Source organism: Culex pipiens, chromosome 1, assembly GCF_016801865.2.
Source record: "Culex pipiens pallens isolate TS chromosome 1, TS_CPP_V2, whole genome shotgun sequence".
In the NCBI taxonomy this organism is placed as follows: Eukaryota; Metazoa; Arthropoda; class Insecta; order Diptera; family Culicidae; genus Culex; species Culex pipiens.
Window position 1 is genome coordinate 97,456,599 of NC_068937.1, and position 22,108 is coordinate 97,478,706.

The window sequence follows — 22,108 nt, forward strand, 5'->3', positions numbered from 1 at the left end:
CTTCAATTCTTTTAAACGCTAAATAAAATATTGTATGTATAAGGAATTACGTTCTATCAACTATGTACAAAAAATGGCGAACAATAGTTGCTGCTCGTGTGTGGCTGGCTCAAAATGAGTGCTGGAATTTTGGGGTTTTTGACGCTGGTTTACCACCACTACTATTCTAATAATTTTTGTTTGTTGCTTGTTTTTATCATATATCCGCGATTGTAAGAACTAAACAAATATAAGCCACCTATCTTCCTCTATCCGTCAGTGTTTCCCACTTATTGTTGCTTTCAGTAACTATTCTCTTCACATGCCTTGAATTTCAGCGCTTTCTTTAGTTAGTTAGAATTAGTAGTTGTGTAGTAGTAGTTTATAGTTTCGCTTCTATGTATTTATTTGTGTATGTGTTTTTTTTTTATCGACGTCAAGAGTGTGTGTGTGCGAATGGAAAGTTTCGTTTATTCCAATTCTAGTTTTTTTTTAATATGAATATAATAATGTGTGTGTGTTTGTTTGTTTGATTTTTTACTTCGTATATTACAGTGTCTTTTTTAATGCAAGTAAAAAAATAAATCTCTCATAAATGCAACAAATACTCATTTCCGGACGCACGAGAGGAACGAAACGTACCCAAATTACTTTAGTTTTTGGAACTTGATTTAAATTCGCGATCAATACTGAAATTGTTTGCTGTGGAATGGTTTGTGTTTCGATAAAAGGGATTTCGCTTTAAGTTTGTCAAGACCGTTTGAATCGGAATTGTAATATTTAGTTCAATTGCAAGGTAACTCATATAAATAGATTTTTTTAAATAATTCTAACAATTAAAAAACGAATAAATATTGAAGAAAATGTTTGAAAATTATATTTAAAAAAAAAACAATAAAATGCAAAATAAAAAAAAATATCTAGAGTTTTATTTAATAGGTCTTATAACCATATGAAACACAGTAGCTTATAAGACCTCTTAAAAAAAAAAGCTTTATTAAGTGCATTGAAGGTCAATCAGGGAGACAGAGAGGGAAAATGTTAGTACAGTAGATGAAATAACATTCCACATTCCATGTTTTGAAACACAGTTTTATGTTTAAACTTCTTAATTTTTACTAAGATATGTTTAGGGAGGGTCCTAATAAGCTCCTGGAAAAATGAAGTTCAGGAATATAAAAGGAAATTAAAATGTTGTTTTCAAAAATAATGATAAAATTGTAATCATTTAATAATTTAATTGTTTATAATTTCACATTTGTATGCAGCGAGCAGTTGGCCCAAAAAATATTGTGCAAAACTTTCATTCTGCTTCGACTGGTCAAGTTCAAAGTATTTCTTCAGCTTAGGCTGAAAATATGGACAATGCCCAAAATAGGTCTAGCATATTTTATTATTTTTAAACATAGTTTAACTCACAAGAAATGATTTTTACTACCAAATTCGGTTTAAAATTTCCAAATGGGATGTAATATCCTGGCAACACTGCGCTAGCTAACCAGTTAGCACCTTAATTAAGGAGGTATTAGACTATGACAAACAAACTCGCAAACGAAGCAAAATGTATGCAGACTGACATTTCTGCAAACAAATGCAGGCAAACTGTCAAAAAGTGCGAGTTTTTTTGTTATTGTTTATCATAGTCTAATACCTCCTTGCTTTACACTACCTTGGCCGTGCGCGTTGAAGGCACAACAACAACAACGTCACTCCCTGACAATCAGCCAAAAAAAACGCAGTTCATGTTTCAAGCAAAGTAATGTAAATGAGCCTGTACAGTTTGTATTCCACTGACATGAGCAGAATACACACTTTGTTTACACACCCACATTGGCCTAATTAAATTGTTCAGCCTGGTATACGAAATGTTTGTAAGAAAAAAAATAAAATTATTATTTTTTAAATTTATACTTTTTTATAATTTTTTTATCATTAAGTTTTCATAATATGATCATTAAACGGAAACAAACTTTGTTTGAATATTTCATGATTCTTTTGTTTTTAAACTGTTCACATACAATTTTATTTACCTTTATTGGTAGCATTTCACCGATATTTCAACTACTGAACGATTGGTAAGCTGACCATTCGACATTGTTAACAACCTGAATTTGACATTCTGCTTTCTTCCGTTCACACACAAACGAATGAGTGCAACGCATAGTTATTTGCGCAGTGATTCTCACCAGAAAAAATCTACCAAAATTCCGATCACCTTCCCCATGACTGCATTCAATTGATTGCTCAGTCAGTCACCACGCAGCACCGCACGAGCGAGAATGAGAGAAAAACGAGAGACGAGAGAAACAGCATGCGGCCTCGGGTCAGGTGGCTGCTTGAGCTCGGCATTCGTTCGTTTCAACTTCGTGTGCGCTCACTGAAGGTCGCTTCGTTATGACGATCATGGCAGGCGCTTGTGTCAGCATTTCAATATCGCTGTTGTCCATGATGAGTGCTGACTGAAAGCACACCCAAAGTTCGTTCAATCACTGTCGGTGACCATTCTTATTTTATACCTTGCTGAAAATTACCGATTTAGGTAAAATTTAACCGAAATTCGGTAGAAAGTTCACTATTCTTAAATTTAAACGGGTTTTTAAAAATATCATGGATAAAGTAAAAAAAAACAAAATTTTGAGAAAAAAATCTAATTAAGTTGGAAATTTGCTGAAATTTTTAGAAAATTATTTTATTTTTGTGCAAAGCATCAAAATTTAAAGAAAATAAGATGAAAAAGAAAAACCGTTTTGGTAGATCAAAAGTTCAAACTCAAATATTACCGATCAATCAATAGCAGAACCCTTTTAAAGCAGTTTCTCAATTCTTTTTCACAGCCGAATCAATAAGAGGGGGTGTTTACCAATTTAGGCTTAAGTTGTGTGTCTTTTGTGTAGATGTGTTGCATGAATGTTTTTGTTTTCTTCGCAAGAATATTTGTGCAATATTACGTTGTGTGTTTGCTTAATTTTGTTATGTTCTCAAAGAAAGGACGACTTTATTTTGCTGTTTCATAGTTTGCCTAGTTTTTGACTTTTCACAATGCTTTAAACTATCATCGATTTCGCGTTATTTATACACATGCTTGCGGCGTAATTTTAAACGTTTCCGCGTTACCTTTTTACAGCAGCGACTAAAATACTCTACAACGAAGTACTTTTTTTTTGTCGCTCGGCTTCACTTAATAATACTACTTGCGGTTTCGCCTCTCTAGAATTGGAATTCGGTAAGTTTTTTGTCTTTTTTTTTGTTTGCGTCTACGGAAATGCAAAAGTTGGTGAACGGCGACGAGTTCGGGGAATGTTTACGCGTTCAACGCGCGTCGTCTACGGCTTGAAAGGAAGAAATACAAAACGCTTTTATCATACCTGCGTGACGCACTGGGCGTACTTTTCCAGCTCCTTCTGCAGCGTCCGCACCTTGTCCGACTCGTCGCGGAGCGCCCGCTTCAGCTCCTCAATCAAGCCGTTCTGGGCGTTGAGCGCCCGCTCCATGCGGTTCACCTTCGCCTCCAGGTCCTGCACGCGGGAGCACACGTTGTCGGACGTGACCGCCGCTCCGATCGCGGTGGTCGTCGTCGAACCGCTGGTGGTCGTTCCGTTGGCTTCCGATGTGCCGGCGATGTGGATTGTCTTGGTGTTGCGCGTGATGGGCGTTGGCGATATGCTGCGGTTCCGCAGGTTGACACTGATGGGGCGGGCGTTGGCCACGGGAGGGGCGGTCGCGGGGGCAGGACTTTCGTTGGTCGTTGCGGCGGCGTCCGACGAGATGGCAATCTTGGTTGAAAGGGCAGACATCGACTTGGTCATGCTGTCGTTGGTGACGGCGGCTAGGGATTGTTGCTGATGGCTGCTGCTCGTGCTGCTGGTTGTGCTAGTTTCCTTCCTACTGGACGCAATCAAGTCGAAGGAACTGTTGATGTGGTGATTGTTGGTGGTGCTGGACGTGACGTCGGCAGTTGCGGCTCGTTCCGAGAGGCGGGTTCGTCCGGACGCGGACACCGACGAGGAGGCCGTCGTCGTCGACGAGGACGAAACCGACCCCGAGTGGAACGACTTGGAAATGCTCTCGAACTTGCTTTCTTCGTGGTTGTGATTTGTGCTGGTGCTTGACGACACCGAACTGTGCTCCGGCGACTTTGACTCGTTGACGTTCGGCGAGGTGGTCGTCTTCTTGGCCTGGCTGGCCTTCAGCTCGTCCATCCAGGGCACTTTGTGCTTCTCCCACTCGCGGGCCTTCGGCTTGGCGATGAACTCGTCCTCGTTGTTGTTATTGGTGGCGTTCCCGCTGTGATGACTAACGTTCAGCAGGTCCGGCTTGGGCGATTCTGGCTCCGAGTTTTGCGACAGCTGGTGGAACAACCCCGAATTTCCATTGCTCATGCCGTTACTTCCCGCCAGCGACGCCGACTCAATGCTCAAACTTCCCGCCGAAGTCGGCGGTCTTCTCTTCGGAGCCTTGGCCCGATTCGCGCGCATGTCCTTCAACACCGAACCCCGCTCGACGTGACCAAACTCGGACTCCTCCGTCCTGCCCGAAAGCCTCTCGACGTTCTTCTCGTTGTTGTCCGCAACCTCCGACTTGACCTTGCTCCCACCAACACCATCCATGCTGTCCTGACTAACCGGTCCCGCCGTTGTCTTGCTCTCCCCCTTGACCTTCTGCTTCAACCCGGAGAAAAGATTTCCAGTCACGCTCGTAATAGACGGACTCTTCTTGATTGGCACTTGCGGCTTCTTGCCCAGCACCGGCGGCGGCGTCGACTTCTTCTCGTCCAAACTCTCCAAACTCTTTCGTATATCCGATGTCTTGCTGTCTAAACTCTTCCGCGGGGGCTTCTCGGTAACTGTCGCCGCAGGCGACGACTCCGTCGAAACGACACTCCGACTCTCCAGCGACTTCCGATGGGCGGCCACGTTGCCAAACGTGGGCGATCCCGTCGCCGGACCTGTTTCGTTCAGCGAATCCTTCGACCCGAAGCTCTCCTTCCGGCTGTTGCTGCTAGGCTTCCCCCCAACCAGAATCTTGCTCGCCGGCGGCGGACGGTCCGGCTTCGGGTGGAACGATGGCTCCTTCACGGGAGACACTAAAGAAAAGAAAGAAACGAGATTGTTATCAGCGAGCAAACGAAATCGATTTCAAAACGGTGCAACCACTCAGAGATAACACCAGTTGGTCAACACGCGCGATAAGATAACACTAACCTTCCGGCGGTAGCAGCACGACAAAGTTGTCCGGAAACACCCCAACCTTTCCCCGCAGCTCGCCCTTCCACCACCCCTTATCCGGCAGGTCCTTGCTCAAAATGGTAATAATATCGCCCTCCCCCAGCTTCAACTCGTCGTCATTCGCCGGCGCGTACGCAAACAACACCCGGCACAGCTCCCGCACCGGCTTCGGTGGCAACGAGGGCGCATCGTGCGGAGGTGCGTCCAAATCTTCCCGCGAGCTGCTCAGGCTGGTTCGGCTCTTGTTGAGACTGTTGGTTTTCGTTAGGCTGCCAGTGGTGGAGCCATCGACGATGACGCCGAGGTGTGGTTTGCCGGCGGCGCCGGTGCTGCTCCGTCGGTTCGCGGAGGTGGGTGAAACGGACTCGATCGGTTCGACAAAGTTGGACGGAAAGACGCCCACTTTGCCGTTCAGTTTGCCGCGCCACCAGCCCTCCTCGACCTAAAGGATGGGATAAGAAAGTTGAAATTAGTCGAGTTTAAGTTTATAGAGCGATTCCAGCTCAAATCGGGAATTTTTCTGGTACTTTTGTACCCGACCCTCTCCGATGTAATCCTAGGCCTTTGTAGGCCATTTTTGTGTATATGGAGCCAATTGTACTCAAAAATAACATTTGAGAAAGGCGTAAGTTATTTAAATATTTTTCTATTTTGTAATTTAAAAATTACTGTATCTCGAAGCTGAAGACAAACTTGTTGTATTCCTTTGTGGACCAGCAATCAGTGAGGTACTCCTGGATATTAGCTCCTGAAAAGTGCTTAAAAAGTGCAAAAATGCCTCACGGCAAGAAAAAGAGGTGGTCCTCACCAGCAGGATCGGCAGATTTCAAGAAGCTAAAGAATGCCGAAGCGCTACCTGCAAAGCCAGGCAGTTTGAGCAAGGACGCTCAAAATTCGTCTGGAAACCAGTTTGCTACCCTCCCTGTGGACGTGAGCGAGAAGGAAGAATTTGAACGACGGGAAAAGTTGCCACCAATTTTTGTGAAAACATCGTCATCGGATTCGGTGCGAAAGTGGCTGACGGATTTAGCAAATCTGGTGCTTTACGAGCTTGTGTGCTGATGGACTCAAAATTCTGCTACCTACCAGAAAGGATTACAACTACGTTCGGGATTTCCTGAACAACACAAAGATTGAATACTACAGCCATGACGATCCAGGTAAACGGCCCATGAAACAGGTCCTCCGAGGCCTGTACGACATGGATGTGAGTGTGCTGAAAGAAGAGCTCAAAACTCTTAAGTTGAACGTGATCGAAGTCTTCAAGATGACGAGACACAACAAGGACATCAAGTATCGTGATCAACTGTACCTGGTTCATCTCGAGAACGTCTGAGCTGAAAGCAGTTCGGGCAATTTTCAACATCATCGTGACTTGGGAACGTTATCGTCCAGTGTACCGTGACGTGACACAGTGTTCGAACTGCTTGCAGTTTGGGCATGGTGGAAGGAACTGTTTCATCAAGAGTCGTTGTGCAACCTGCGGAGGTGAGCACAAAACTCAAGCTTGCAACACAATCAGCGAGAACATTGAAGCCAAATGCTTCAATTGCGGCGGCGACCATTCGACCAAGAATCGGAGCTGCCCAAAACGTGCTGAGTTTGTAAAAAATTGGCAGCAAGCGACGACGAGGCACCAACCAAATCGTCGCAAAACACCACCAGCATACACGGACGTGGATTTTCCTGCTTTGGCGTCACCAGGAGCAGGATCTGTTCGAGTGGTTCCAAATCTTCAGCCATTGCCGTTGAATCAGCGGCAAAGAGTTGCAGAGAATACAACACCTCCTGGCTTCAGTCAGCAACCGAGGGAAAACCAACCAGCATCAACGGGTGAAGGCAGTAGTGACCTGTTTTCACCACAAGAACTTCTGAACATTTTCATCGAGATGACAACAACACTGCGTGGGTGCAAAACTCGCCAGGAACAAGTAGGGGAAATAAACCCATTTTAAGCCTAATAAGCGGTCTTGTTTGAATGATGCTGGATAATCTGGAGTGTTCCTTGAAATTCAGTAAAACCAAGTACACCAACGAGTAGAGCAACTTTTTGTGAACATTTCTGTTTATTTTCACTTTTGTTAAAAGTTATGCTATTTCTTTTACAAGCATTTTAAAAAAAATATTTCAAAAACGCATTCTAATCAGTCGTGTGCATTGGGCCACGCCAATTTTTGTATTTTCAGCTTAGTTCTTTTTTTCTTCCAACGCTCGTTTGGGTCTGCTTCGTGCTGCCAAAATTGATGAAATTTTGAGCGAACACTCACGAAAAGTAGCATTTATAGAGAAAGTTTCCTGGCAACACCACAAGCGCTGCTGGTGGTGTTGGTGGCCACCCTTTGTTCTTTATTTGCCTTCGCTTCTCGCTCGGTTTTCTTCAGCCTTCGATTAGAATGGATGGTCAAAATTGAAACGTCAAAAGACTTAGCGCATTTGTTTTTTTGATGGCGCTTGCTAATTATTTACATGTTTCGGGATTATTTTTCAAGTGAGTGACTAAGTAACGGTCAAAAGAACATGTAGCCGGTAGTTGGAAGCAATTTTATATCTTAAGCGCTTTGAAATCGTTAGCGCAAGTGAAAAGATATTGATGGCGACTTTCGTTAAGCAGTTAACCTCTGATCTTGCGTGTGGATGTGTGTGCCACCAAAATGATGAGAAATGGTCTCGCAAAATAGAAATTATGATCAAAAGTGCATTAAATTTGATCTTTTTGGCCAGTAAGTGGCATACATTTGCGTGCTTACTCGAGGCGGTGCTGTTGCTGGTAAGTTTACGGCCTAAACCTAATCGAGCACCAAACTCTCCATATGAAGAAGATAGGTGTTTGATTATAAAGGGTATATTTCCCCTAAGAACGCTTGGAGCATTTATCTTAAAATACAGCTCGTAGTTTACTCGTTCTAGTGATTTTGAATATTTCAATGAATTTTTTTTTTTTAGTTTTAAGTTAGGATTAGTTCTTAAAGTGATATTTTTTTTTCTTTTTTACCCAAATGTATTCGATTCAATGCATTTATTTACTATTTTTGAAATTTGCTCGCGTAAACTAAATTGTACAAACAGTTAAAAATATATTGATAAGTCCAGCCCATAGCACTACTGCTCGGTTGGCACGCGTTCGATTAAAAAACTTTGTTTAAATAATCAATTATTTATCTTTCCGCAACCGGCTGCCTAAGATTTAAAATTTTCAACTGATAAACAAAATGCTCATGGTCACATCACTGCCACTCGTGAATCCTGACTTCATACCCATCTACTAACCCCCTCAAAACTCATGTGATACTTTGTCGGAGAAGCAGTCGATTGGGCGGTCTCTATCACTCAAGTATCGGACTAACATTCCCATCCACTTCCCCGTGACTCTACCACTGGTCGTGGCCGGCGCCGGTATTGATCAGCATGATAGGGGCCTTTGAGAAGTTGCGAAGCGAGGAAAGATAGCGCCCACTCATCTTCCACGGCTCGTGGATGTAACTTCTGGAGGTCCTGGTCAATAACGGAGTAGCAACTGCTTATGCTTATGCTTATGCTAAATGTATTCGATTCAATGCAATAATGTAAAACAATTTGAAGTAAATAAAATAAATGTGAACAGTAAATAATAAAACGAAAAATACAACAAAGATGAAGAGCATTAGACCATACCACTTAGCATGTAAAAGAAATGTAATTATTATAAGAAAGTTCAATAAAGACATATTTAACTTCAAAAAAAAAAAAGACGAACTTGTAGGAAATTGGACGGGCTTTCTGAAAAAATACACTGAAAGAAAAATACACGCAACTTCTATGAGATTTTTCAATTTTAAAGTTTAAAAGCTAAATTTTAAGGTGATGTCACGATTTTTTTCGTTCAAAATTTTTGAGGAAATAGTCTAAGATGTTACAAAAAGACTCACGAAAAATGCAGGATGGTATGTCTCTCCTAAAAAAATACAAAAATCATTTACTAAAACTGTTTTTTTTTTTTGGAAAGAGGTCTAAACGTCAAAATTTTCAGAAACCGATAGTAGGAAACGATTTCCCAGACAATTCTACATTAAAGTCTCCATATTGACCATTGTCCTATGTCCAATGCTTGTGAAGATACAGCGGTTTTAAAAATAAAAATGTTGAAAAAATAGGGTGTTCGGTGGTTTATGGCAATTTCTATAAGACAGATTTGATTTTTCAGTCTCGTAAATATTTTTATCGAAAAGCTCGTCCAATTTCCCATAAGTTTGTCTTTGACAATTTCATAGCAAAATTTCCGAACCTTAAAAAAAAAAAATAGCACTCATGGTCACTATTCTTAAAAATCGAAAAATTGCAAATTTTTCGCTGAAATCAAACATTCGGTGGCAATATCTTGAAAACGAGCCCTATAACAAAAAAAACTGTAGAGTAATTTTTGATTGCAAATTCAATTTTACAATAAAAAAGGTGTCAAAACAATTTTATGAATAAAATTTCGATTTTTTCAAGTTTCAAAATTTGTGTCTCTGACCTAAAATATGACTTTAAAAATGCAAAAATTACTTCAAAAAAAGGAGAAATTCAGTAAAAAATGTGTAAATTTGGAAGGTGTAATTTTGGAAGCTTGAATTAATTTTATCTCGAATTAGATTGAAAAAGTGACATTACACCAGCAAAAGTGTTAAAATTACATATCTCGAGTTTTTTTTGAAAAGGTCCTATAAACAAAATTTTCATTTTTTGCTTTTTGGGTGTTTTTAGAACCGCCTTGAGTCAGGGGTATTCAAAAACACCCAAAAAGCAAAAAGTGAAAATTTTGTTTATAGGACCTTTTCAAAAAAAACTCGAGATATTTTGCCTCCCTCACTGAGGAAAGGCTATAGAGGATTTGCAGCAAAGCTAAAAGACACATGTCGCCACCTGTGAACAAATAGCTTAAACCTATGATTTTTTGAAAAATTTGTTTTTTCCTCCATAATCAACATTTTTACAAAACTTATGCCGGATTCGGATGAGAAAAATTATTTCCAACAATTTGGTGTACAACTTTCCTAAATTTGTTTGATTTTTCTATGAGAAAACTGTAAATTTATAAAAAGACAGTAATTTGGACTATTTGGCTGTCAAAAATCAATAAAAATTGATGAATATACGTTAACACATCTGTTATCAACTATATAACTGTTTATTTCATTGATATATACGGGGAAACTATTTTTTTCGTGTTCCAAAACATTTTTTTTAAAGAAAAAGGTTACAAATTTTTGCGCGCCCAGAAATTGATGTTCATTATTTTAAAGCAAAAAAATTTTCTCGTCTTTTGCAACCAGTTTCATTATGATTGATGCAGGAAATCATGAGAAATAAGCGATTTTGTTCTTCAATCCAGCAGAAAGGAATGCGATTTTTGGCAAGTAACCTCATTTTAGCGCCACCTACATTTGAAACCTGCAAAACCTCAATAAAAACACTCGAAAATTTTACTTCTTAAATACACCTCTTAGATGTACCTTCACGTATACATATCGATTGAGAATCAAATGTCTGTGGGGATGGATGTAGACATGATTTTCTTTCCATACGTATATCTCAAAATTATGGCTAAATCGATTTTGGCCGGATTCGCATTTTCATGATCGTTTTGGGGTCCAATAAGACCCTATTCAAAATTATTAAGTTTAGTTTAAGATACAAAAAGTGTGATTTTTTTGCATTACCTCAAAAGGCCGGGTTTTTTTTATTTACGTGCGAGAGTCGCGCCTGATGCGAAACGCCCGGTTGCCACTTTGCTTCAAATGAGAGTCTGCATGTTTTCTGGAAATGTCTGTTTCAGGTATATTATTTTTTATTTATAAACGTATTTTTATCAGGTCCTTTTCGGTGCTGACACCTGGTTTGGTCGACTTAATAAGCCGTAAGACCGTAAACAATGCAAATCAGGATAATGAAAACTTCGGAGTTGAATTTCTTTGTAAATATGAGGAAGGCACCAACCTCCTAATGGTGGATTACGAAACGTTTTAAATGATGATTTGTGAGACAGATAGAGCCTTATAAATCCCATCACACTTACCTCCTCGAAAATCTCGATTACATCACCGACCGCCAGCGACAGTTCGTCCGGTTTGTTCTCCCGGTAGCTGTAAATGACTTTACATCGTCGGTTCTGGGTGGCAGTTTTGTCCCTACAAGAAGCAGCAGAACAACAAAAAAGTAAAAGTTTGAATTAGTAACGATTTTTTTTACTCCTTTTAGCTCAGAAGAGCAAGTGACACTCTCACTCACCTCAGCACGACCGGGTTCTTGTCGTCGGGCTCGAGCACGCGGACAAAGTTGTCCGGAAACATACCGGTCCGGCCGGTTGCCGTCAGTGTGCCCTCCCACCAGCCGCCCGGCTGGATCTTGATGTTGGTTATGATGGCACCTTTCTTCAGCGTCAGCTCGTCTGCTTCCTTCGCGGCGTAGTCGTACTCGACGATGGCGCTCACTAGAAAGAGAGAGAGAGAGAAAGAAAGTTGGAGTTAGAACATTTATGTAGAACAGAAAGTTTGAGCTTTTTTGCATTCATTCAGCAAATTGCAGAGCGGCGGCGGTTAAGACAATCGAACCTGACGAGAATGCTGACTGAAATGCAGTGAATGAGGTTTTGCCGCAACGAAACCGGCTTGAAGCATAGTGGCCCCTCGGGGAATGACGAAGAATTGCCTTGCCTTGGTCTGTGGCATCGAGAGTGAATGCCAAGCCGATCCCAAAAAATGCAACCGGGTTGAAGGTGGATGAAGTTGGGTTGGGTTGGGATGGATTAGGAGAAGGCATGTATTGCATATGTTGCTTTTTGCACTACCCTTTTTGATACCACCACTGAGGAGGAGGAGGAGGAGGAGGAGGTTGAGCAATAGGGCAGCGCCGCGTCCACCACATTGTTAGAATCGATATCTGGTGACGAAAACCAGTGCCCACCTCTTTCATTGTAGTCCAGACAATGTGGCAAACGGTGTCGACTTGAATGTTGATTGATTCCAGCACTTATAAAAAATAAAAAGCCATGTGTAAGCTTCATTATTCATTGCTTTTGATAGGGTTATTTTGGGATATTCAATCTTTATGGCTTATTGGCAGTCTTTTGATAACCTATCCAACGGTGTTAGCATGACAGATCCGGACAATATTTTTATCAAAATATCTGAGACCCGGTTACAAAAAACTGTATATATAACACTCGTGCTTATAACTTTTGATAGAATTGTCAGAACTTCAATCTTTTGGACTCGTTGTTAGTGTGAAATGTTAGTCGAAACTTCAAAAATCAGAAAATATTTTTTTTTTTCAGAGAGTTGAAAAAATGTTATACTAGTTCCACTATTTAACATTGAAAATCTAATCAATGGTTTCTTAGATATCATCGATAAAAAACTGAGGTAGAATTTAGAAAAACTCACTTTATCGAAAGTTTACATCTAAAAATCTGGATTTTTCTTATTAGGTCCTATATGTAAACATTGAGTGTATCCCTCTCACACCTTATGTCAAAGTCCATCGGAATATGCGGGATACACTCAATGTTAACATTTCTGGAGATTTTTTTTTAAAGGTCCAATATAAACAAAATTTACATTTTTCCCTTTTTTTATACACCTGACTCAAAACGGTTTCAAAAACACCCGAAAAGCAAAAAAAATTGCTTAAAACAAAAAATTATAGATTTGTTTACAGAACCTCATCAAAAAATTTCGAGAAATGATCTCTTGCATAATTTTTGTGTGCAATTTTTTATATTCAATTTTTTTTTTAAATCGTAGCTCGAGGTCGAGGGTCGTGTTACTCTTCACAAAGTGTCCACATAGTTCATGGATCGGACGGTCCCATAAGAGAAAAAAAACAATGCGAACTTCCCTTAAGTTGCAATAACTTTACATAGGATTACCAGATCTTCAAAGTTTATGACACATTGAATAAATCATTCAAATACAGTCCAGACTCGAGCATCCGAAGCTTCGATTATCTGAAGTTTCTATTTTCCGAAGGTTCCAAAGAAACATATTTTAAAATTCTTAACATCAAATTTTTGTTCTGCGACTCCATTTTAGTCAAATTTGAATGATTGATTGCCTATTAAATTACCAAATTCGTTTTCTTTTTTATTTTTATCACCGCCAGTTTGGCTGCTATCTTGGATCTAAAAATTCGAAATCAATTTAGAATAGTTTAGGAGTCATATACTAAAGTAATTTAATAAAGGCCAACGATTTTTTTGTGATTTGAGTATCTGAAGTGGTATTTGGATAATCGAAGCATAACTGTATTTCATTATCACCATCTTGGCCACCATCTTGAATTACAAAATTGCAGATCGCTGAAGAACATTTTTGGGGTCCTGCTTGAGCTAAACGACCAAAAATAAGACAACAAAATAAAAGGGTTTTCCGTGATTGGGTCATCCGAAGATTCGATTATGCGAAGTATTTTTTTCCGAGAATTTTGGATAATCGAGTCTTTTAAGGTGAAACGGGGAGGTTTGGCCCGACTCGGGTTTTAAAAGCATTTTAAGGCAACACTGTAAATAACAAAAGTTATCTCCTGACCAAAAATTGGACGATTGTCGGGTTAAGAAATGAAGTTTGGTACGATTCAAAGTTCCGGAAATGTCTGTCACCCTGATTTATGGATGGCGGTTTCCAGATCTAAACTTTTTTTTATCAATGTCTTTTAAGGGGTAAAATACATGTAAATCGGCAAAAATGTCAAGGGTCGGTATGAGCAATAAGAAAAAAACTATTTTTGAATCTGTTTTCAGGGCATTAAAATTTACATTATTACTATCAATAAAATAAATTTGAAGGCATTTGGTCGAATTATGACCTAGATACAACCATTTAAAGTTAGCAGTTTCAAAAAACGGGTGCCACGATATCTCAACACTGCTTTGACCAAATCGGCTCAAAATTTTGGTGAAGACTCGTTAAACTGGTCCCGTGTGCATGACGAAGGCCGATTTTCAAAAAGTTAGTTTAAAAAAAAAGATAAAAATATTTTCATGTTTTTCATATAAAAAAATCTTATGTTTTTGATTTTTGTATTTTTTTGAAAAACAAAATTTTGAAATCGGGTTTCGTCATGCACACGGGATATGTCTTGAGAATTTTCACCTCAAATTTCAGCCAATTTGGTCCATCCCATCTCGAGATATCGTGGCACCCGTAAATCAACTCGGTGTTTCGTGAAAAACGCTCAGAAAGTCTGCTACTTACTTTAATCATGAAATTTCTTCATGGATGTTTCAGGAGTGATTGGATATCATCTTTAGAGTGGATTTAAAGAATTTTCTGTAATATGAAACTTAGAGATTTTCTACAGTAACTCCTTAAGCTAAGGGGTATCCTATTTTATTTGGCTTTAAAAAATTAAATTGATTAAAATTAGAGCAGATCTGGAAATTACAAACCGATATTGTGACACTAGCGTGCCCAGCACCTAGAAAAAGGTGAGGCAATTATAAAAGTGTTTTTTTTTTAAATTACGTCGTTTATGGACATCCCCGGACCACACTTTAAACAAATGTAAGGATAAATACACAGCAAAAAATCGGAGGGTAAAATCGCATGCAAAAGCATGCACATCACCTTCGTCAAAATAAACACTTAATATTACACACTGCATGTACAATTTTTGCAATACACAAAAAAAAGTTGCAACCGACGGGATTCAAACCCAGCACCAACAGTAAGGACTGGCGCCTTAGCCCACTCGGCCATCAGACCGATGAAAAGCTGTATGGATAAACGCATAAATGAGCTTGACATTTCGGTCAAGTAGGTTTCCCATACTGATGGGCTACATATTTCAGGATGTAAAATCACATAAAATTGCATAAAATAATGCAATATTTATTTTACACCCAGGTCTTTTACACGCAGCTGGATTACTACATTTTTAGCTGTGTAAGGACATCCTCACCCTGCCCACAATTTGTGACATAGTGTTGTCAGCCTGTATCTTGTACAGAGATGTAGCAAACTGTCGGTGTGGTATGAATTACACAGTCCAACAAGATTTTGTCTCTGAGACGAGTATATGTGTTCCTAGTAGATTTTTGCCTGCTGAATCCGAATCCGGGTCCAGAATTGCTCCAAATGGTCCCAATTTTGAGATACACCCGTTTGAAATGTTAGTTTAGGCCAAAATTAGCAACTTTGTCGACTATTTTACAAAAGAACTACTGAATAAACAACTAAACCAATACATGTATCTTAAAGTTCACGTTTTCCCCTTTCTGAAACACCCCTGGTTTTTAAAATTTGATTGTTTCTACGCATATTTATAGCAATTTTAAAATTATATTTTCAGTTGGTTCAGTTCAAGTTTTTCCAACTTGCATGCAAGTCAAATTCTTATTTTAAAATGGCTATAAATATGCGTAGAAACAATCAAATTCTAAAAACCAGGGGTGTTTCAGAAAGGGGAAAACGTGAACTTTAAGATACATGTATTGGTTTAGTTGTTTATTCAATAGTTCTTTTGTAAAATAGTCGACAAAGTAGCTAATTTTGGCCTAAACTAACATTTCAAACGGGTGTATCTCAAAATTGGGACCATTTGGAGCAATTCTGGACCCGGATTCGGATTCAGCAGGCAAAAATCTACTAGGAACACATATTCTCGTCTCAGAGACAAGAAACATTTGATTTTTTGTTGAACTGTGTTATAGAAGATTCTTGCAGCAAATTATTTGTTCTTCTCTTTTCGAGGATTATAGAAAAGGTTATTTAAATTTAATCAAAACTTCAATAGTGCTCACATAAGTTAGTTTAGTCAAACCTGTTCTGTTTACTTTTGAATACAAAAAAAAAACAATTCATTGATTCTGTGGCCAAATCACATCGCCTTCCCCTTAAAAGACAGCCCTTTCGCAAAGCCCTCCGAGAGTACACAGAAAAAAAATCAATTCTCGAAACCGTGAAGTCAGTTCACGATTATGAGAACCACGAAGGAATATATTCACGTTTATGGTGCAAATGCACCATACTCATGAATAAATTCCTTCGTGGATCTCATATTCGTGAACTTAATTCACGATTACGGGAATTGATTTTTTCTGTGTAGTTTCACGACCGGGACGAGATTCGCGGCGAAGGAGAGTGTCAGTTACATAAAGGTAAACAATATAGGTCAGGTCTGGCAGAGTGGTTGTGGTGGTGGTTGCATCGAACGAGGAACAAGACCCAGATGGAAATGCCTCCAATGACAGGCCGGGCTGAGTTAGTGAGCACGAACCGATCGGAGTGAAATGTGCAGCAGCAGAAACAGTTTCAAACAGACGGAACGGAAAACCTTCGTCGTCGTCGTCGTGCATGCTTAGAAATGTCACCGTCAGGTAATAAAACGTGAATCTTGTACACTTGTACCACCTCTCTCGTTGGTAACTGGAAGGGTGGTGTTTGAGAAGGTATGTTTTATTGAGCCATTAAGGGGCTACTTTTCGGAATAAAACTGCAGCGCAGAACGATTTGAAGTTCGCTGAATGGCTTGCAGCAAAGGACAAGATGTTTTATGGTTAAATTTAAACAAATTTGTATAGTTGAATTATAAATATGTATAGTTTGTTTTATTCCACATACTTTGTCAGAAGACTAATTGATCATCACCGGTAGCGGTAATCAATTTCGTTATCTTGATGTCGGCACGCTGTTCAAGCTTTCGATTGCCACGACTCAAAAACGTTCCAATCGAATAGATAGAACTCCTCTCATCTATCCATATATATTTGATACGACTGCGATATGACTTCTATCGATGATGAAACGTCCGCCAACAACTCGGAACTGCGCTGATGATGATGGAAATTTATCGTTGCCTTACATTGGCTTATTTAGGCATCAACTTGCTTGACGCGGAAAATGACACATCGATCAACAAGTTCGAAACGCTTTGTAAGTATATAGAAACATCTAATTCGCACTTCAATCGTCGTCGTTGTTTGCAATATTTGCTGGCGATGCACTTCTTCTATACAGCGCCTTTATTTTTTTTTTCGATGTTGTCGCGTTTATTTTTATTTGTTTGTTTGCGTTGAGAGTTTGTGATCTTTGTGGCGAGGTGTCCCTGCCGCAACCGGTTTTGTCCGTCGGCAATGATGAGTTCCAGCTAAGGCATTTGTATACTGCTGGTGAGTTCTCACACGCTCGATCAATACCACAGCAGGGCTGTTTAGAAATTCAACAGACGTACTTTAGTGGATGGGTCTTTATTATCGGTATGACGCCATTTTTTTTTTGCAAATTTTGCGTTTCAAAAATATGCAATACAGTTAATTGGGGTAAGTGATTTTGTCCAACAACTGTTTTTTTTTCTAAATGAAAAATAAATCATTTGTATACTGCAACGAATATCCGTAACACAAGATATCTGCAATTGATTTCTTGAAGTTAATCCTCTACAACCCAACCCCGCTTCTAGACAGGCTTTGATCTAAAGTTCGCCAGGAAACAATTTTTCAACCAATTTTTTATCTTTATAAAGCAATGGAAAGTAGAACTCTTAAAATTTTAGAAAAAAAAGGTTAGAAGTGTGACTTGTTTTAGACTTTGCCAATGTTTTTAAAAATGTATTTTTTCAGGGGACAACTTTGGCTGTGTTTCTTACACACATTTCCTCTACTATATTATGTGAAAATAAGTATGCAGTAGTTTTTGTTGTGTACCAGACTATGCCTCTAAGCATTATTTTTTACAATTTAAATGATAAAAGTATCGTTCTATAGTAGAAAATGTGAAAAACAAGCAAAAAACTGAAACAGTTACTGTAAAAACATGAAAAACTAAAAGGGCAAAAGTTAATGATAGGAGGTGGTAGAGTAAGCCAGATACTATAAGAAATAAACACAAACTAAACAAGATAAATGAAAATTAAAATACTAACAATGAAATAAGAAAAATAAAGATTTCGTATAATATAAGTTGCTCAAAATGACTACCTAAACAAGGGAAAAATAAATAGTCTTGAAAAAAATTGGGCATTAGAGGGTTGAAATAAATTTAAAATCAACGATGTTCTCTTGACATTCGTTTGGTATTGATTTTTCTCTAATTTTTCATTCAAGTATGAAGGAACACTACACAGTGCACATTGGTCGCAAAAATCAGATCGCAAAATTAAGTGGAAAATTCATTTTCCGAAAAATGTGAGCATTTTTGTCTTCTAAACAGTTTAAAAAAACGGAATAGACGTTAACACCTGATAATGTGGCCCTATTAATGTAATTTTCTCACTGGAATTGAGTCTTTGAGTCGGTCTGTCCTCAGAATCGAGCCAAAGGGTTTCTACGTAAAATTCTCTAAAAAAATCTGTTATGGACTTTTTTTTGACCTGACCTTCGGTTGCTAAGCTATAGTCTTGTAAAGAAATAAAATAAAAATAACGAAAAAATGAGTGTTAAATTGTCTCAACCTTTTGAAACAAATTTGTTCAGCTATTTTAAGTCACGTGTATTATAACAAAAGGGGCAAATAATTCTACTCAATTTTCTCAGCTATTCAAATATTTTTTTTTCAGAGATTGTTGAGAATAAAAACTATTTAAAAAACGTTGCTTAATCCACCTAGTTGGTTGGTGCCTTCCTCACATTCATAAAGTAAATACCTTACAAAGCCATAGAAAATTGTATAAATAACACTGATTTTTATCAAAATATCAAATATCTAGTCAAATTCAAATCATTCGCTCTACAGCATTGCCTTGGCGTTCTCGATTGCGAGATTCCTACTCGAAACTAGGTGTCCGAAGGCTTGATTGTTGAGGCAATTGCAAACCTCTTTTTACACCTTAGCTTCCATCCACCCCGGGATTCGAACTGATGACCTTTGGATTGTGAGTCCAACTGCCTACCAGCGACTCCACCGAGGCAGGACCCAGGGAGACGACTCCTACACTTGGACTGAGCTATCGACCTAACCTCTAGGTTAGACCGGGGCCAACATTTACTTCCCCATCCGACGGAAGGCGTGATCAGACAAATCTCGTCTCGAAAAATGCCACCGGTACCGACTGGGATCGAACCCAGGCCGACTGGGTGAGAGGCAATCACGTTTACCCCTACACCACGGTCCCGGCAAATATCTAGTACCCAGTTTAAAAAAAAATGTATTAAAAATAAGTACAACTTTTGATAGGGTTGTCAGATTTTCAATCTTTTGGACTTTTTGGTAAGATCTCTTAATTACCCATCCAACGAAAGGAGGTCGCATGGTAGATCCGGACTACGTTTTTAAAATATGTAAGATCCGACCTCTAAAAAGTGTATAAATAACCCTCCACAACCCAACCCCGACGGGCTTCGATTAAAAAAAACGCCAAAAATCCATTTTTCAACCAACCTTTAAAAATCATTGGAAAGAAGAACTCTTAAAATTTTAGAAAATTTATGGGTTGGAAGATTTACTTGTTTTATGTGACTTTGCCAATGTTTTAAAAAAAGTCATTTTTTTAGGGGTCAACTTTGGCTGTGTTTTTTTACTAACATTTCCTATATTTTAAGTAAAAAGAAGTATGCAGTAATTTTTGTAGCGTCCCAGACTTTGCTTCTACGCATCTTTTAAAAATTTAAATGATAATGGTGCAATCTTATAGCAAAAAAAGTGAAAAACAAGCAAAAAATTGAAAAAGTGACTGTAAAAACATGAAAAAATTAGATAGGCAAAATGTAATGATAGGAGGTGGTAGAATAAGCCAAATAGTACCAAAAACAAACATAAACTAAACAAGATAAATGCAAATTAAAATACTTAAAATGAAACAAGAAAAACATAAAACAAGAGAAGTAAAGTATTTCGTAGAACAAAAGTGGCTCAAAATGACCTCCTGAACACGGGAAAAATAAAAAATCTCGAAAAAAAATTTGGCCGGTAGAGGGATAACACACAAGTGTTGGTTATAACTTTTGATAAGGATTTGAACGTTTTGGGCTCGCTGGAAAAAGCTTGTAAATACCTTTCTAAAAATGTATAGCAAAACTTACAAAAAAACACTTTTTACAACCTTCCAAAGTTTAGCTAAAATCGTTTTTTAGCGTAAATTTTTAAGTACTTTTCTAAATTTCATAATATTAACTAGGGCCTTGTGGGACCCCCAGACAGATCGAAATGGTCCGAATCGGTTCAGCATGTCCTGAGATAATCGTGGACATATTTTTCGGTGCACGGACTTACAGATATACACACGCACAGACACCCCTTCCAAGTTGGCCCGAAAAATCAGAGGGCAAAACAAATATTTTTTCAAAAAACTTTAAATGTAAATTTAAGTGTAATCGGCTGAAACATTTTTAAAATGCATTCCCTTGCATTTAGAATCATATTTAGCATATTTGGGTTGATTTAACAATATTTTGAACTTTTAAAATTTTTCGATGTTTTTGCAAAAAGTTTCTTTTCGCTTTTTTTTGTTTTAGTCAAATTTTTCATTTTTTGAAAACTAATGATTGCAATACAACTGAACTGGTGTAAAATGTATTTTAAAACACTTTTTGCATTCAAATGATGAAACTATGGCTTGTTATTTAAACTTTTATATTTTTTTTATTTTTTTTGCCTGAACCAGATTCTCAACACTATGACAGCCGTCCATTGCCAGCCGCTCCCATCTCCTAGATTTGGAAGACGGAAAGTGTTGGTGCTGCACCTTTTTTAAGGGGACAAGGGAAAATCTCCACTGGTATCCTCAAATAAGTTTCACTTGGAGTTGGACGATTGTTGGTTGGGAAGTATAAAGTCTAGGATACGCTCAAAATAAGAGTTGAATATCAGAAAATTTAAAATATCGTTTTTTTGAGAAGAGAAGTTTTTTTTTAATTTGATTTTTGATTATTTTTTTTTTTATTTTGCTTCCTTTCGAACATTAGAGCAATTCTCTACCAAAACCGGAAATGGATTTTATTTGTATTTTTTGATTTGGCTCAAACTTTGTGGGGGCCTTCCCTATGACCAAATATGCTATTTTGCATCATTGGTTCACCCATTAAAGTCTCCATACAATTTTGGCTGCTGTCCATACAAAAATGGTATGTAAATATTCAAACAGCTGTAACTTTTGAGTGAATTTTCTGATCAATTTGGTGTCTTCGGCAAAGTTGTAGGTATTGTTGAGGACTATTGAGAAAAAAATAGGTACACGGATTTTTTTTTTGCAGATTTTTAATCAACTTTTTTTTCACTAAAACTCAATTTCCCAAAATACGTATTTTTTGATTTTCGAGATTTTTTGTTATGTTTTAGGGGACAAAAATCCGCAACTTTTGAGCCATAGAGAAACATGGTCAAAAAATCTGCCACCAAATTATGAATTTTTTGAAAAAAATAATGATTTTTGGAAAAAAATCGGAATTTTATGCTAAAACAAATTTGACGGAGTCGTGTGGTGTTTGTGGGGGAGATCGGTGGGCAAATCGCCGCGCGAAAATCCACTTGAAAGTGCTAGAAGATTCTGGAATTCATTGGAAAAGGTATCGCGTCGTGGCCTTGGAAGTTGGGCCATCAGTCGTGTGGTGTTTGTGGGGGAGATCGGTGGGCAAATCGCCGCGCGAAAATCCGCTTGAAAGTGCTAGAAGATTCTGGAATTCATTGAAAAAGGTGTCGCGTCGTGCCTTGGAAGTTGGGCCATCAGTCGTGTGGTGTTCGTGGGGGAGATCGGTGGGCGAATCGACGCGAGAATCCGCGAGAAAGTAGTGGAAGTTCCTTGAATTTTTTGATAGAAGGCTTCGCGTTGTCGTGTATATGTTGAATTTCATTTCGTTTTGAAAGCCCTTCCCATAGCATCGTTGCTCGGATGGCACGCCGACGGTAAGAAGTAAAAAAAAATATGGGATTGAGTTTATAATTAAGTTCTTCTTGCGTCGTAGATCGGAAAGCAACGATCATGTTTCACTATCTGGTCATATTATCTACCGCCGCCGG

General features: G+C 38.6%; 1 protein-coding gene across 1 annotated transcript in view; it reads right to left on the reverse strand.

The window, feature by feature from the left end:
• Nucleotides 1–360: 360 nt before the first annotated feature.
• Nucleotides 361–22,108, reverse strand: part of LOC120427265 (SH3 domain-containing kinase-binding protein 1-like) — a 39,311-nt gene continuing 17,563 nt past the window's right edge. Inside the window, exons 3-6 of the mRNA XM_039592126.2 lie at nt 11,451–11,652; nt 11,239–11,350; nt 5,181–5,646; nt 361–5,062 (exon numbers count right to left, since the gene is read on the reverse strand). Coding sequence (XP_039448060.1) covers nt 3,339–5,062; nt 5,181–5,646; nt 11,239–11,350; nt 11,451–11,652 — 2,504 coding nt within the window. The 3' untranslated portion in view covers nt 361–3,338. The remainder of the gene's footprint in view (nt 5,063–5,180; nt 5,647–11,238; nt 11,351–11,450; nt 11,653–22,108) is intronic.